This window comes from Bufo bufo, chromosome 1 (assembly GCF_905171765.1).
Source record: "Bufo bufo chromosome 1, aBufBuf1.1, whole genome shotgun sequence".
NCBI lineage: Eukaryota > Metazoa > Chordata > Amphibia > Anura > Bufonidae > Bufo > Bufo bufo.
Genome location: NC_053389.1, coordinates 709,504,936 through 709,522,529, shown reverse-complemented (window position 1 = coordinate 709,522,529; position 17,594 = coordinate 709,504,936). Strand labels below are relative to the sequence as shown.

The 17,594-nt window shown below is 43.9% G+C and overlaps 1 protein-coding gene across 2 annotated transcripts in view; it reads left to right on the top strand.

The window, feature by feature from the left end:
* IGF1R (insulin like growth factor 1 receptor) overlaps window positions 1-17,594 on the top strand; it is a 195,769-nt gene that overhangs the window by 7,282 nt on the left and 170,893 nt on the right. Inside the window, exons 1-2 of one of the 2 annotated variants that reach the window (XM_040414219.1) lie at window positions 8,617-8,727; window positions 15,426-15,977. In XM_040414219.1, the coding sequence (XP_040270153.1) occupies window positions 15,440-15,977 (538 nt within the window). In that variant the 5' untranslated portion in view covers window positions 8,617-8,727; window positions 15,426-15,439. Of the gene's footprint in view, window positions 1-8,616; window positions 8,728-15,425; window positions 15,978-17,594 lie in introns of those variants that run through there. The other variant, XM_040414218.1, reaches the window with a different exon arrangement.

Below are 17,594 nucleotides of genomic sequence, written 5' to 3'. Positions count from 1 at the left end.
TAGCCACAGCTTCTTACCCCAGCTTTTGTGGTAAAGTTGTTTGGAGGAGTGACACAACTAGACATTAGACTGCATCATGTCAGCCAAAACAATCATTTGTCGTGCGGAATTTAACCTCAGAAGATTGTTTTAGACGACTGTTATCAGTCACCTAAATGACTGATAAAAGTAGTCTAAGAAAGAAGCCTGCCATGCTTGAAATTTTCCATATGATAGACCTTTTGTTCAGTGAAGGATCATTGAAAGAACTTTCCCAGAAAGATTGTTAGCTTGTGATTCAACGAGCATGGCCAGTATGAATGACTGTAATGGCCGATATGGACAAAAAGGTGTGTGGCCGCCCTCAGCAAGGTGATCATTCAGTCAGCTGTTCTTCAACCGTCAGCCCACTTCTATATAATGACTGGCTGTCTTATCACTATAGGGAAGATACAGTGGGTTCATTCTGAAAATGTCTGACAGCCATTGTACAAAATGCGAATCTGTCAAATTGTCATTTATTCTTATTTTTGTAATATATATATATTTTTTTTATAGCCATTAATTAACTAATATAATCTCTGCCTGCCTATCTATCTATCTATCTATCTATCTATCTATCTATCTATCTATCTATCTATCTATCTATCTATCTATCAAGGCAGCACTCCAATATCAGTGAAGGGTGTTAGACCCATTTATTTCCCCAGTCGCAACGATTCAGCCCAGCTCAATGAGGCATCTATCTATCTATCTCTACTTTCACACTCCCGTTTGGTGCGGATCCGTCATGGATCTGCACAGACGGATCCGTTCAGAACGTATCCATTTGTATTATCTTTAACATAGCCAAGACGTTATTGTGTCATAGAAAACGGATCCGTCCCCATTGACTTAGATTGTGTCAGATTTGGCTTAGTTTCGTCAGATGGACACCAAAACGTTGCAAGCAGCCTCCAGAGCGTTAGGGTAAAACTGACGCATTCCATTCAGAATGCGTTAGGGTAAAACTGATCCGTTTTGGACCGCGTGTGAGAGCCCTGAACGGATCTCTGAAACGGAAAGCCAAAACGCCAGTGTGAAAGTAGCCTAATCTGTATCTGTCTGATATCCATCTAACCGATCTCATATCTATCTAGAATGCCATCAACTATGTCCTATTTGTATAATGTAAGGAAGTGAAACCTGTTGCTGCAGGACCCCTCTAGGGCAGTGATGGTGAACCTTTTAGAGGTCGAGTGCCCAAACTGCCACCCAAAACCCACTTATTTATAGCAAAGTGCCAGCACGGCAATTTACCCTCAATACTACAGTCCAGTGTAGTATATCCTCTATGTACTTTATCATTTAGCTATAATAGCCTGCCTACATTCAGTGTGCTGCCTGTGCTGTTCATAGTGCGCCCTGCGCTGATGAATGGCAGGAAAAGTCTAAGGCATATTGGTAGACCATAGACTTTTTCCAGAGTGCGGGTGCCCACAGAGAGGGCTCTGAGTGCCGCCTCTGGCACCCGTGCCATAGGTTCGCCATCACTGCTCTAGGGTATCTAGGAATGTACGACTGGTGCTAACCCTTTAGGCTGGGTTCATATGTGACTGTTTAACTGCGGATTTTCTACAGCAGAAAACCTGTTTCCGCTTGTAATCTGCACCAGAAAAAACCCGCAACAAATGGTGTGTTTGCCTTTTTTTTTTTGCTGAAATGCATATTAGATGCATTTTCATTCTTTGCATTGGAAAGGGTGGAGCCCGCTGTGTAAATTTGGCATGCTGCAAATTGAAAATCTGCGCCACAGTTCATTCTGCCACGTGTGACTGAGAATTTCTAATAACGCATTTATTTGCTGGTACTGTACAATGCTGCACTGAAATCTGCAGCCAATCAGTCACGTGTGAACCCATCCTTGGGGTTCTTCTCTGTATAGCTGAATGAACGTTCCTGTTGCCCAGCTATTATAAATGTCTCGCTGGTTCCTGGAGTCATTTGGCCGGCTTCCAAAGTCTACAGCGATTTGTCGACCCCCGGTGAACCATTTTATGGATGATCCCCGCTCATCTCCTTCTGTTTTGTTCTGAGTCAGTCTCTTCACCCAGCTCCAGCTCTTATCGAGGGGCTCAGGTTGGCCTCCTGCTTTGTTGTTTGCATTCTTGGCATAGGCCATCACTCGGTGGGCTGGCTCTGTGTCGTACAGTAACTGCTCTTGGATTTTCCTCCTCTGTGACTCGAGGACCATGTAACAATGCCTCTCTGCAGTGTCGGCAGCAGACCAGTTAGGGGCTAATCGTTTTGGTTGTATCTGCGTTGGTGGCACTGCTTGTTTCTCAATGAAGCCACTTAAACACAGAGGCTAAAAATCTCACGTGACCCTAATGAAGAGCGTCTATCCTATTTTTTTTTTTTGGCTGAATTGAAAAGGTCCTTAGTCTGGATGCCAGGAAGGAGCTTGCTGTCCTGCTCGTGCCCTTGCAGTTTCGCAGAGGAAATTGCCTCGATTTGAGAACTATTTCTGCTATAACTTCTTCTTCACATTAGCAGATTCCTCCCAGACTGGAGTCTGTGCCTGAAGCCAGCTGTGCTCCACACGCTCCCTGGTGGAGCGCAGACCTTATCTGCCGCATGGTGTTGTTTCTGGGCTGTGTTCGGAGCTGCGCTGAACTAGATCACCAGTTTATCTGGCTTCTATTGGGTCCTAATCTGGGATTGCAGGGGTGTTTGGTTAGCAGGGAACCCTTTTCATGGCATGCATGTCATCTCAGAAATTTTCTGGCAGCTTTTTCTCCTAATAGGAGGTGTCGGCTTTGAAGATCCTGCAGACAGAGACTTGTCCCTGCCCATATTTTCACATCTACAAAGCATGTGTATTACCCACTGTTTATCCCATCAGACCCGCTACCCAAGGATGTGGCCAGGGGGGCTCCTGCGCTTTTCTATAAACAAAGCATTCGAGTCAGATCTCTTGGCTCTCCGCCCTGGCATAGGTGTCTTTTGGACACATGGGCGGCTGGGTTCTGCTTTATTGACATCATTTAGGTTTAAATTTATTTTTTATTTTTTCTTCTACTACTGGAATGCTGGGAGTCTCCTAGTAAGAGGGAAGGTCTGCCCTAAAACGACTTTCTAAAGATTTCAGCCTTGCAATTGTTTTGCTTAGGAAAAGTTTCTGTAGAGGAAAGCCATGAGGTTCCTCACTGCAGGGGGAAGGACATTTCTGTAGTCTTTATGGAAATCCTGCATGGTTTTGCAAGGAGGACCATTTGCGCATTCCCCGGGTGTCTTTTATTTCTTCAGTTCTGATGTTCCATGAGTAACACAAAATTTGTGTTTAGCCCACATTTCCATTTTCCTATTATATCGATGTATTACCTTTTTATCTCGTTATAACTGATCTTTCTGCTGCTTGTGCATCTTCTTGTTTCTGTAACTTATTTATTTATTACACTCACTTCTATAGCGCTGACATATTCCGCAGCCCTTTATGGACATTAGCATCACATTATCCCCAATGGGGCTCACAATCTGAGTTCCCTGTCAGTATGTCTTTGGAGTGTGGGAGGAAGCTTGAACACCCGGAAGAAAGCCACGCATAATGGGGAGAACGTACAAACTCCATGCAGATGTTGTCCTTGGTCGGATTCGAACCTAGGACCCCAGCGCTAACCACGGAGCCACCGTGCATCCCATTGTAATGTTGACTTGCTTATATAGCACCAGCATAGTTTGCGGTGCGAGGCAGTTAACTATTCGCATAAATCTCACATCCGAAAAGTGTCTCATTAGAATAAAAACTGAGAAATTAATTAAGATCATGCCCTATCCCTTAACTAGCTCCTGGTCAATCTCTTGCCTAAAATAGAACAAATCAGAAGAATAACCCTCCTGTCCCCTGCAGAATGTGTTCAAGACCTTTTATTTTTTAGGCACCTGAAGCGGTGTTCACACCAGCGCTGCTGTTTTCGCTGTCCTGTCTGTTATAGGAGTAGAACAAGAAACATAATGGAGGTGGTGCTTCAGAGACAAACCGTGCCAGGCGGACACTACTGATTAAAATGGGGTCCAACAGGTTTCAGTTAGGGAGCCCGACATTTTTGACAGAATCTTCAATGAGGGCCCTGAACGGAGCCTCCGACGCAAAGGTGAACACAGGCCTTTAAAAAGAACGGTCAGGGTTTCATGAGTAAAGATGTCCACAAAATAAATGCGAAAAGTAGCTGCTTATTCTCGTGGGTTCTGATAGAAAACTAGTGGACAGGTTTGGAGCTAATCCTAATGCGTGTCCACGGCACATGAAACCGCATCCACAGCAGAGATCTGAGTGTCAGACTTCTGCCACCGATCCGTTAGTAAATGTCTGATTTCCCACACGTGAGACCATTTCTCTTAGATAGGAACCTAAGCAATAGGCGCACAGTATAGGAGAGGACATCTAAATCCTCTACAGATGTAGAAAAGTTTAACCATTCCGGGGGTGGACACAGGGTGCCAGTACAACCAGTCCATAAACAGGTGGTTCCTTGACCCCTGCGAATCTGCCTCCGCTTAAGAAAAATACGTTTTTCATAGGCTTTTTTAAAATATTTAATTACATGGTTAATGCAGTTTAGAAAAAAAGACATAAGTTTATCAAGTTAAACCAAAGTGTAGGTGAGGATATGAATTTTAGAAAAGGGGGCTGACCCAGACCTTCCCAGTTGCTGTCGTCTCTCTCTATCTATCTATCTATCTATCTATCTATCTATCTATCTATCTATCTATGTCACTTCTGTTCTTCTAGATACAACGTGGAAATTTGATTAACCCTTTACTCTGTAGAGAACAGCGCTCCGTAATAAGTCAAACGCTAAAGAACTGTGTACAGGTATACTGTAATTTCGGTGTAAATGCGTCCAATGCCGATAGGGAAATCCATCTCAAATTTCTATTTTCTTCAAAATTTTTAGGGTTGCTAACGAATGCAGGTTATATAGATGGTATACCAGTAACCGCCATAAAATAATACTGTGTTGTATCTGTACTTTTCCCATTAGGTAGGAAATAAATACGGTAATCTAGATGCCTATATGGTGGTATTTTCATTTCATTCACAAGTGAAGACTGTATCATCCCCTCCATTCTCTATTACAGCAGATGCTTAAACGGTGGTGACGCTTTTCTTCCAGTTTGCTAATATTTATTGTTCTGCGCTGTCGGATTTGACAATGACAAAGTGCTTTTCAACAGAAAGCCATGGAGCCAAAGGGTTATTTCCTCAGCCATCCTCTTCCTCTCCCCCACTCTGAAAATAATGCAAAATCCTGGAATTCTTGGCATTCCTGAAAGGGTCTGGAAGAAAGGACTGTACTGACCCCCCTTCATGATCCACCCCCCACCCTCATTCATAGACTGCACTCTATGGCCGCACTCCGATTGGCTGCTCCACATAAAAGCCTCCATTGAAGAAGCTGAGGGAAAGAATGGGCAGAACTTCCTGTGACTTCAGCCTGAGGTCAGCCTCCACCTCTGGGCTGAAGTGGGGGGGGGGACTCGCTTACTGGAGGTGCCGTATTACGCTCTCTAGATTGGTGTGATTGGCTGTCTACATGTACGTGTCATATGGAGACTACAGGCCATGTGCCAGCACGTTTTAGTGGCTTCCATCTGCGGCTCTACTTTAAATGTGGTTCCAAGCATGGCACGTAATAAAGTGATCAGCGTGCTCGTCAGTCATGGGAAAATGTCTCCTGGAATGTGCGGATGACACTTCATTTTCTATGATTTCCTATGGGAGTCCTAATGATTGCAGTAAGGAATTGTTTAACCCTTGCCCTGAGTAAATGGTACTCATCCAGTGTGACCATAGTGCTGATAATGTGTGTGTTCTGATAGCGTTGATGCCTGCGAACACTAAGGTCTCATGCACATGGCTCTATGTATTTTGTAACAATGGCTGTCCTTGTCCGCAGAACAGACAAGAATAGGACAGGTTCTATTTTTTTGCGGAACGGACATACGGACACGGAATGCACACGGGAGTAATTTCCGTTTTTTTCAAGCCCCATTGAAATGAATGGTTCCGCCTGTAAAAAAAACACGGGAGTTTTGAGTCATTAATAAACTTCTAGTAGCAATAACTGAGTAATTGAACAACAGCGTTTTTTGACCAGATGCTGCAGAATGGTTTTTGCATGGAGAATGCAAGTAGTTAACAGACATGTCTGGAATAGTGACAGGTCCTCTTTAACAAAATGTGTAGATCCGTGCAGAATGACTACAATGTGTTGATGGTGCTGAGATCTCATTGGCAGTGTTTAGTGGTCTCTTGAGAACTGGCCACTGTCCGTCAAAAGCATAGCCATCTGTGTGCACCCTTACATGCAGCGATCGAGCGCACAGTTGTCAGTAAGGAAGCGATCCTTCCCGACCATTGCCTGCTTGTCAGTGGAGGTGAAGCTCTGCATTTACACGTAGCAATCTCCTCCACAGTATGGGGATGAGCAATTGCCTGATGAACAAGTGTCTTGCTTGTTTATTGGATGATTGGTGACACCTTTAGGCTGGCAGAGTATCAGGAACGTTCATCCCCAATAATCGGGCCTTTTAAACTCCTCTTAAAGGATAACTGTCACATTTAGACCCTAATTTTATTTTCATATATGTAGTTACTAATAACATGATATTCCAGAATCAGTTACTATTAGACTGACTTACCCCATATTTAATAAGATTCAGCCCTTAGCACCCAGTCTGCATAAAACTGCAATTTTACTATTCAGTTAAGATGGCCGCCACTGCCCTCACCCTGAGGCTAATCCCACCTGCCCTCACTAGCCAGTAACAATAGCCCCCCAAAAGTGTCAGTAACCAGAGCCCTCCCCCCTAAAGGGTTAATCTCCTGCAGCACAAAGGGGTCCTCTTGCCACATGTTGCTTTCATTTATACACTGAGCAGATGGCAGATCTCCCTTCCCTGTTGTGCACTGCTCCAACTCTGCATTCTCCAGCTCTGCTGAGTGAGGGAGCGTCTGCCAAGCGCAGGGACAGGGAGAAGTGCACACATCCCAGGCACTGTTATCAGGAGCTGGGGAGGACCTGGCTTTAATCATTTACTTACAGTCCCTGGCTGTGAGTAATGTGACCCTGCACGTTGCGTGCTCCGTCTATCAACAGGAAGACGGACCATGCCTAGCAACCCTATTTTAAGCACAGGTAAAAGTAGGCAGTACTGGGAACAAAACTGTGGAATTAAGGGGTAATTGAATACCCAGTGAAAAGTTTAAATAGGGCCACCAAGGTGATATTAATCACCACAATCCAATACTCAAAAAATTAAATAAAAATACGACGGTTATACTTTAAGGACCCCTTTCACACTGCACATATTGACCACCATGGTTCCTGTCGTGTTGGCTTTGGATGCCGTGGACCCACTCATAGCTTAGTTTCATTGAATGGAGCTAAACCGCAAGCCGTCACCTGCCGTGGCTCCGGGCGGTGTCTGTCCGCGCACGGTATCAAGAAGAGACATGTCCCTTGTTGGCACAGTCGCGGGTTTTAACCGCTGACCCGCAAACTGCAGCACTGCTTCCCATTGAGGCAGACAACGCGCAGCCCCTGACATCACTTTGGCAGGGTGTCCGCACCAAAATGCCGTTGTGTAAACGGGCCATAAGTATCATCTTGCAGTCGGGAATCATAGAAGGAAAGTAGACAGGTGTTTTCTGTGTACGAATGCTTGACATTTCCGGTCTTCCTCCGTACATACCGACAGCTACTAGCAGAAAACCTCTTAAATATTATTATCACAGCTGAGGAAAGGTTTATCTGTCATAATATGCCACCCACTCCGGTTGCTCCTTTTAGAGCGGTGGATGCCAGAGCACGAGAAACGGGATGTAAGCCTCGTTTTATCCTGCTTTTGTCTGAACTCCTAGATGTGGTAGAAATCTGAGCTCCTCCATATCCCCTTCTATCTGTCAGTGCTGATGATCAGCCATTACTCTATGTATTTAGAATGGGTTTGTCTTATGTGCGCCAGTTTGTATTCCAGCCATGTGCAGAGAGTGGAAACCTGCAGATATGTGACACTTCTGATGTCAGGGTGATTTCTACCGTAGGCAAGAACATGGGTGCCCTTCTCTTCCATAATTTACAGATCTTCATGTTAGTGCATTGAATTAAGCCATTTGCTCATGTGGAGTACGTCCCATCATGCTCCAGTCATGTCTGTGGGAATTCTGAGAACAGCTGGGCAAGTGTGAATGCTGGGAGTTGTAGTTTTCAGAGGTTTTGACATGAGCAGCAGCCATCTAGTAGGATATATTCATACACCTTTTCCCCAATATCTTCCACTACAGAAAACAATAAATTCAAAGAGTCCAGTACCATTTTTGAATGTCGAGAGACAATTTTTGTATAAGCTTTTCACACATTAGTGATATTGTGACACTTTGGGCATGACCCTGCTTCTAGTGCTTTTTTGCACAGCATGGCAGGTGCATTATACCGTACTGCATGGCACTATGACCTTTCTCAGGGGTTGTCTGAGATTATAAAAAAAATTGGAAAAAGGCAGGCAGCGGTGTCATAAGGAAGTCGTACCTTTTGAATCCATTGCTTTCTGTTTTGGTGTTCTCCACTTCTGGGCTGCAGTGATAACATTGCATTGGCGACACTGCTGCAGCCAAGTACTGCCCTCTGCGTCCCCATAAGCAAAGGCTGAGACAGTGGGGAACACTAGAGTGGCAGGCGCTAGAGCAGTGGGGGCAGTCAAAAGGTAAGGAAGGCTACTTTCACATAAGGGTTTTCCTTTCCGTCATAGGATCTCAAAACCAGAGGACAACTGAACGGAATGCAACCAGAATGTGTTATGTTCCGTTTGTTTGGTTGCGTTCCCATGCCGGACAAAAAATACGCCACTTGAATGGGTCCGCAATCCGGGAGATGCGGAACGGAGTGTTCGGACAGTCAGATGCGGATAGCGGACCCCATTCAAGTGAATGGGTCCACATGCGGCTGCCCCACGGTCGGTGGCCTTGCATTGCAGACTGCAATTTGGGGTCTGCAGCACGGGCCCGGCCAGCACACGGTCGTGTGCATGAGCCCTAAGTCAATGGTGCCAGATCAGTTTTTTCAGTGAACAATATTCAGCAATTATTATTTTGTGCAAGGGCGCTGACAATATTTGCGTTTGTGTTTGTGTTTTTGGAGTGTTTTTCTTTCAGCAAAGGGAAAGCAAAACTGAATTACTTTAATGTAACTATATTATGCAATTAAGATAATTCAGTTTTGCTGTGCCTTCTCCCTTTGCTGGAAAAACACATCATAAATGCAGCTATATTGTTGCAAAAACCGGGTGCATTTTTATTTTTATTTTTTGCTGCACTGAAAACGCAGCCCAGCAGTGTTGTGTGCTGGCACTCTAATTGAACATCTTTTGAATGCAGATGACACTCTCTAAATTGATTGCTGCTCGTTAAAGGGATTCTCCGGGAATTAAGAAAATGAAAATACTTAAATATTCCTTTTATTATAAATATATTCCCAGATACCTTTTGTTAGTTATAATGGCTAGTTTTCTCCTAGGGAGCAATAAAATGGCCGCCGTCCTATTAGTACACACAAAACCTGTCCTAATCACACAAGGTACTTCAGAACACTGAGCTAAAAAGCTGCCTCCTCTTCTACTTGTCGGGGATTATGAACTGGAATACAGCTGATAAGATATTCAGCTGAATCTCTGTAGGAATGGAGTTCATGAGGAGACATGAAGTACAGAGAGGACGGACAGGACAGACTGTAATAATGGAGACTGCATACAAGTGCTGCTCATTAGCCACATCCCCACGTCTTCTCTGTACTTCATGTCTCTTCATGAACTCTATTCCTACAGAGATTCATTTGATCAGCTGTATTCAGGATCATAATCCCCGACAAGTAGAGGAGGATGAGGTAGCTCTTTACCTCAGTGTTGTGAAGTAACTTGTCCTCCTGTGTGATTAAGACATGTTTTGAGTGACTAATAGGACGGCGGCCATTTTATTTCTCCTAATGATTGCTCACTAGAGAAAATGAGCCATTATAAGTAATGAAAGGTATTTGGGAAGATATTAATAATTTAAGTATTTTCATTGTCTTAATTCCTGGAGAACCCCTTTAATAAGAAAATATCCGCTGGTCTAATAGGACCCTAAGAAAATGATGTCCACCTTTCAACCTTTCCATACTGCCTTTGCCATCAAAAATTTAGATGAGCATCTTCATTTACATGGTATTTGTACTCCGATGGAAAAAGTTGGTCATCTCTAGGAGCTTATCTAGTGGCCTAATGATAAGAAAAGCATATACAATGATAAAAAGAAACAAACCGTCCCAAAATCCAAGCACCAGTAGCTGATTTCTTGGCAGGTTGGCTGCCCGGCCCCTGGGATTTGTCCAGCACTGATAAGCCGCTAGGGTGTTTCAAGTAAAGACTGGGTGGGCTGGAGGATCTTATCTTCTACTTCAGCATCGTTCTTGCTCCCCCCTACGCTTTCACTTTGCTTCTCTCTTCCAAATCCCTGATATTTCAAGAATTTGCAGCTCTTATAAAAGACTCTTTGGCTGCTCAAGTCTCTGATGTGCGAGTCAGATTAGAGGTGAATCTATTGTACCTGAAAACAAAATGTTATTGTCCTGCCCGATAAAAATCACCAGAAACCAAATTAGAGAATTTAAAGCAGCTGCATTTATAAAGAGAGATTGAAAAAAATTACCTAGGGGCACAAAAAAAGCCAGCAGTTGTGTAATCCACACGGTCTGCCGCGAGTGTGAGCGATCTGGAGAAAACTGCTTTTGTAAAGCGTGCAGGCAAAAATGGTGTTTTTGTAGGAAGTCGGTAGGCTGCCCCGTTGTGTGTTGTACTAGTGCACCGTATTAACACCTTCCTTGCCAAAGGGAGCAAAATAACCCTCTTTTGTAGTCCCTGAGGACAGGCTTTGGTTTTAAAGACATTCTGTACTACGGTTTGATTTGTACTGATTAGTTTTTTATTATTATTATTATTATTATTATTATTATGATTATTTAACCTTTCCTTACTTGTGTTTCTGAAAAGGCTGGGGAAACCAAATATGACCGGTTACAACCAACACAGATTTTGTCATCCAGCATTCCTAAATTTTGTAAAAAAGTTGGATAACGTGTTACAATGTTGTTTTTGGATGTTTTTGTGGCATTTTTGCTACATTTCTTGCTGAGCTTTTTAGACAAAAGTAAGCTCAAACGGGTTTTTTTGTAATCGTTTTTCAGTGGCATTGTTTTTTAAATCGCAGCATGCTTTAGGAACGCGTTTTTCCACTTGTTTTTTAAGTGGTAATAAAAAAAAACTGTACAGTGTGTTGCCATTTTTTAATAGTGTCTAAAACAAAAAAAAGGAACAAAAATAACCGCAACAGATGGTAAAGCACGTTACATGGGCAAAAATGCATAAATTTTTTTTTATTTTGTGGTGGTTTTTAGTAAAAAAAAAAAACTGCCATGGACAAAACTAATTTGTGTGAAGAACCCCTTAGGGTAGGTTCACATGGAGTTCTTTTGGAGGAGGTTTTGAGGCATATTTTCCTGCAGAAGTGGAGGAAGGAGAAGCGCAAGTTCTTCCTTTTTAGATCTGATTCGTTCCGGATCTACTTCTGGCTTTGGCTGAAAAACCTGGAGGAAAATCTGCTTCAAATCCTCCAAAGAAACTTTGTGTGAACCTACCCTCAGACTGCCTTCCAACGTCGTATTTTTCTCTGGTAGTAAACACCTTCAATATGTTAGTCCCCTTTTAATACTCCTGTCAGGCAGTAGGTATAGTATTTAGAAGGAAGTTGATTATATAGGTATAATTGGATTGTAATACGTGCTGGTATTAGGCACCCTGGCTCCCATGAGTCTAGCAGTGTTCATATATAATCAGCTTTGTATAAGGATGCAGACAAAGCTGATTGAATGAGCCGAGACGCTGATAAGTAGTAGTTGCTGTGGCCACATGCATGGATCAATATCTATACGGTTTGGTTGACCAGAACTGAATTGTCAGACGTTAGGGTTCAGTGTTGACGGTTTTGCATAGATTTTTTTTCTCTTTTTCTTGTATAAGTAAATTTGTGTTTCATATTATCTGATTTTAGGGTACTTTCACACCTAGCGTTTTAGTTTTCCGGTATTGAGATCTGTCACAGGGGCTCAATACCCGAAAAAAAAGCATCAGTTTTGTCCCCATTCATTGTCAATGTGGAATGAACAGAATGGAAAGCTCCAAAATGCATTCCTTTCCATTTAGTTGCATTCCTAGACCGGAGAGAACAAACCGCAACATGTTGTAGTTTGCTTTATGTCCTGGGATGCGGAGCAAGACGGATCCGGCATGACCCCAATGTAAGTCAATGGGGACGGATCCGTTTTCTCTGCCACAATAGAAAACAGATCCGTCCCCCATTGACTTTCAATGGAGTTCATGACTGATCCGTCTTGAGTATGTTACAGATGATACAACCGGATCCGTTCATAATGGATGCAGATGGTTGTATTATCAGTAACGGAAGCGTTTTCACTGAACCCTGCCGGATCCAGTAAAAACGCTAGAGTGAAAGTAGCCTAAATCGTGATTATTGGATGGCTAGAAATGGTTTGGAGCACAAGCATGGTTGATGTGGGATTTCTTTTTAAATGGGAAAAAAAAATATCAAGATTTCGAATAAAAAAGGAAAAAAAAGTATTCCTCAGTCTCCAATGTGGCAACGGTACCAAGACTGAACTCTGAACACTCAGTAATCGGCCCATGGTTTGAACGAATGGTCGTTTCGACATCTCAGCTTTGCACATTTTAGTCCTTATTGGCCAGTACAGTCATTCATGCCATGCATGTTCTGTGATAGCAAAGGACCAATGATCCTTCTGAGAATGTTCCTTCAAACATCCATTGTTCATGGATGAAAAATCTTCAAATCCCACCTTTCTCCAGACAATGAATGTGTGGTCAGCTACGACCACTCATGGTTAAATTTAGGGCTGCACGATATGGGAATTTTGTGCGATTAGGCCCCTAAAAATTGCGATAACGATGTGCGATGCGATATTTTAAGGGAATTGTGCTAGAGGTCTATTTGCTTGGATTTTCCCATATGAGCCGCTGACGCGGCTGGGTATGACATAGTTATGGGGGATCTGCGGATGGCGCTGTTATGTGGGGGACCTGCGGAGGGCCCTGTTGTGGGGGACCTGCGGAGGGCCCTGTTGTGGGGGACCTGCGGAGGGCCCTGTTGTGGGGGACCTGCGGAGGGCCCTGTTGTGGGGGACCTGCGGAGGGCCCTGTTGTGGGGGACCTGCGGAGGGCCAGCATAAGACACACATAGCATCTTATGCTGGTCCCCCTCATGGCCCTATGTGTCCCCTCATGTGTCCTAAACTGCTCACATAACTCTCCTATTCATAAAATGGCCAGCCTCTGTACTTTCACTATGAATGCACTGCAGTGCAGAGAGCGGCAGAGAGCGAGCCGGCCGGCGCGTGGCTGACGTCACTGTCACTCTCCTCCCACTTAATTCAGGAAGCAGGAGCGTGACTAAGTGACGTCAGTCACGGTCCGGCCGGCTGCCTCGCTCGCTCCCGCTCGTCGCTGCAGTGCATTCATCGTGAAAGTAAGTACAGAGGCTGGACCTGTTATCAATAGGACAGAGGACTTTATATCAATAGGGGCCCCTTAATATATAATCGCGGCATTTTCGGGTCGGCCGAATCGCCAAATCGCATTTGCCGATTATCGCGATTCGATTACTTTTGCGATATATCGTGCAGCCCTAGTTAAATTTAACCCAACCAATGGCTACACAGTGACACCGGTTGTGGGACAGCTGTTGCGGCCAGGATCGCAGAGTAAAGCCTCATGCAGATGTCCGTGGAACACTGCATAGCAACCAATGACACCGTGCGCTCCTGCAATGCCAGTCCGGTATCTCACGGACTGTGTTCCACGGACAACTGCATGAGGCTTTAGGCCTCTGGCACACGATCGTTTATTTTGTGGTCTGCAAAACACTGATCCGCAAAAAATATGGATGACATCCGTGTGCATTCTGTATTTTGCAGAATAAAACAGCTGGCACCTAATAGAGCAGTACTATTCTTGTCCGTTATGCAGATAATAGGACATGTTCTGTTTTTTTGCGGAACGGACATATGCAAACTGAATGCACACGGAGTTACTCCAGTTTTTATTTATTTATATGCTGTCACTCTCCAGTACGTTTTTTTTTTTTTAATACTTTTACTATTTTCTGTCCTGGAAAGGGCTGAAGCCACTTTTTTACAACCTTTTTAGTAATGTTTTTCTAGTTGACATGTATTTTCTTTTTCCTATGGAGTCTATGGGAAATGCCTGAAAAAAATGGCATACCTACATGGCACGCTCCATTTTGAAGAAAAACAGAAAAAAACTATAGACAGTAGTGGGCGGATGGTTTGACATCCTTTGAACCATAGACCCAAACGCCCCCCCCCCCCCCCAAAAAAAAAATAAACAACACTTAGGCCTCATGCACACGACCATTTTTTTTCGCGGTCCTCAAAACGGATTTCCGTTGTTCCGTGATCTGTGACCGTTTTTCTTCTGTGGGTCTTCCTTGATTTTTGGAGGATCCACGGACATGAAAAGTGAAAAAAAAAACTAAGTCAAGTTTGCATTGAAAATGATAGGAAAAACAGACACGGATCACGGACGCGGATGACTATCTTGTGTGCATCCGTGATTTTTCACTGACCCATTGACATGAATGGGTCCGTGGAACCGTTGTCAGTGGAAAAAAATAGGACAGGTCATATTTTTTTTCACGGACTGGAAAAACGGATCACGGACGCGGAAGCCAAACGGTGCATTTTCAGATTTTTCCACGGACCCATTGAAAGTCAATGGGTCCGCGGAAAAAAAAACTGAAAACGGAACAACTGCCTCGGATGCTCACAACGGTCGTGTGCATGAGGCCTAAAAGTGATGTAAAACACTGAAAAACGCACTATTCCTAGTGCATATCATGATTTCTTGTTGGCTTTCAGCAATCATCTAGCCCCATTGAGACGCCACCCTAAGGATACATCTACACGGTAATTTTGGACGTGACAGGTGTCTCGCAACCAAAGGTCACAGTTTAGAGGAGCTGCCATTGGAATGAATGGGGTTGCAGCTTGTGGTCGCAGTAAACTTGCAAACACCTGAATCGCAAAAATCCAAAACTGCTGGTAGATATTAGCAACATTCTTGCACGGCTTCAATGGTTACTTGTGAATGACCTGTAGTCTTTTTACTGTTGCCCAAACCCATGGAAGGGCCAACCTTTTTTTGGTTGTCTGGCCTTAAAGAAGGCTCAGAGTGGTGTAAGATAGTAAAAGTAATTCTGTAGCTGTATAGAAGTCCTGTAGTACAATTTCTAACCTCATGTCACCTGTTTCCCTCCACAGTTTGCAGTACCAGCATGGACATTCGTAATGACGTACAGGAGCTTAAGCAATTAGAAGACTGTGTTGTAATTGAAGGCTACCTCCAGATTCTGCTCATCTCCAATGCCAAGGCTGAGGATTTCCGAAACATGCGGTTCCCCAAGCTCACTGTTATTACGGACTATCTTTTGCTTTTCCGTGTTTCTGGCCTTGAAAGCCTGAGTGACCTCTTTCCCAATCTGACTGTGATCCGTGGTCGCAATCTTTTTTATAACTATGCCTTGGTCATTTTTGAGATGACTGACCTGAAGGAGATTGGGCTATATAGCCTGAGGAACATTACTCGTGGTGCTATTCGGATTGAGAAGAACTCTGACTTGTGTTACCTTTCTACTGTGGATTGGTCGCTGGTTCTGGAGGCTGTTTACAACAACTATATTATCGGTAATAAGCCACCAAAGGAGTGTGGTGACATGTGCCCCGGGGTCATGGAGGATAGGCCACTTTGTACAAAAACAACCATCAACAATGACTATATGTACCGCTGCTGGTCAGCAGATCACTGCCAGAAAGGTAAGAAGCAGAAGTCATGTCTCATTTGTCACCATTTTTGAATCCCAAGGGACAAACGTCCAATTTTCAGTGACTTGTTATCTTGAAAGTATTTGCTTGGAAGGTTTCTTCGTTTCTTTGAAGCGTTGTTGTAGGAGTAAATTTTTGTGGTTTACACTTTGGCACTTATCTTCTTGGATGTCTGAAAATGTACAAAAAAAATTAGAATTCATTGAACTCTCCTAAAAGCATTAAGCAAGAGACTCTGTTTTTATGCATAGCGCAAACCCGTTAAAGTATAAACAATAAAAGGGTGCATTCACACGACCGTATGTATTTTGTGGTCCGTAAAATACAGATGACGTTGCATCGGTTTTTTTTTGTGGACCTATTGTAACAATGCCTATTCTTGTCTGCAGAAAGGACAAGATTAGGACATGTTCTATTTTTTTTTGCGGGCCGCCAAACGGATATATGGAGGCGGACAGCACATGGTGGTCTGTTTGCATTATTTGTGGCCCTGTTGTAATGAACGGGTCCGCAACAAATGTGGACCAAAAATACGGTCATGTGAATGGGGCTTAACAGTCAAACTTCAGTTCACTGAGTGTCTTTATAATGTGGCTGGACTTGAGAAGATTGATATCTCATTAGCCAGGCCTCTTCACCTGTGGGGGGGGGATGCGCCCACCTGCCATATGATTGACATCCCGCCCAACCCTATTTATCTCCTTGCTGGGCTGCTGCCAAAGCCGATATTCGCCTTTGGGAGTAGTTACTGCACATGCGCCACTACCCCGAAGTGTAGCGGAAGATGCTCAGTAGTTTCTCTGGAAGACGTAGTTTCTCTGGAAGACGTAGTTTCTCTGGAAGACGTAGTTTCTCTGGAAGACGTAGTTTCGGCAGCGGCGCAGTCGGTCATATGGTGGGTGGGGACAGCCCCCCACAGGTGAAGATGCCTGGCTAATGGAACAAATCAATTTGCTCATCTCTAAACGCAGTCCCAGTATTTAATGGCGTTTTCGTGTAATGTCACCCACAGTAGTTTTTCACAATGTTTTAGTAGAAAGAGGAGTTTTCTTATAACCAAATGTATCCAAACGTATATTTTATTAAGAGCATTATTAGGACTCATTCATACGGCCATATGAATAAGTCTGCATCCGTTCCGCAATTTTGTGCAACAGGTGCAGACCCATTAATTTCAATGGGGCCTCAAAAATGCGGACAGCACACTGTGTGCTGTATGCATCCGTGGTTCCGTTCTGCGGCTCCGTGGAAAAGATAGAACATGTCCTATTCTTGTCCGCAATCACGTACAAGAATGGGCATTTTCTATTATGGTTGCGGCCATGTGTGGTCTGCAAATTGCGGAACCACATGGCTGGATCTGCAAAGCACTATGGCCGTCTGAATGGGCCCTTAGTATGAGGCTTCTACGCTAACATCGGGCACTCTGCCTGGCTTTTTCTATGGGCACACTCCCATGTCTGATTCCCCAGTCTGCACTTGGGAACCAAATTTTGTAACAGAATTGGTTATGTAATTTATAGAACGTAAAGTGTGGCTATGTAATATGATGTCTTTAAATCATACCCATCGGTCCAGTTTTTAGAATAAACTGCCGTATACATACAT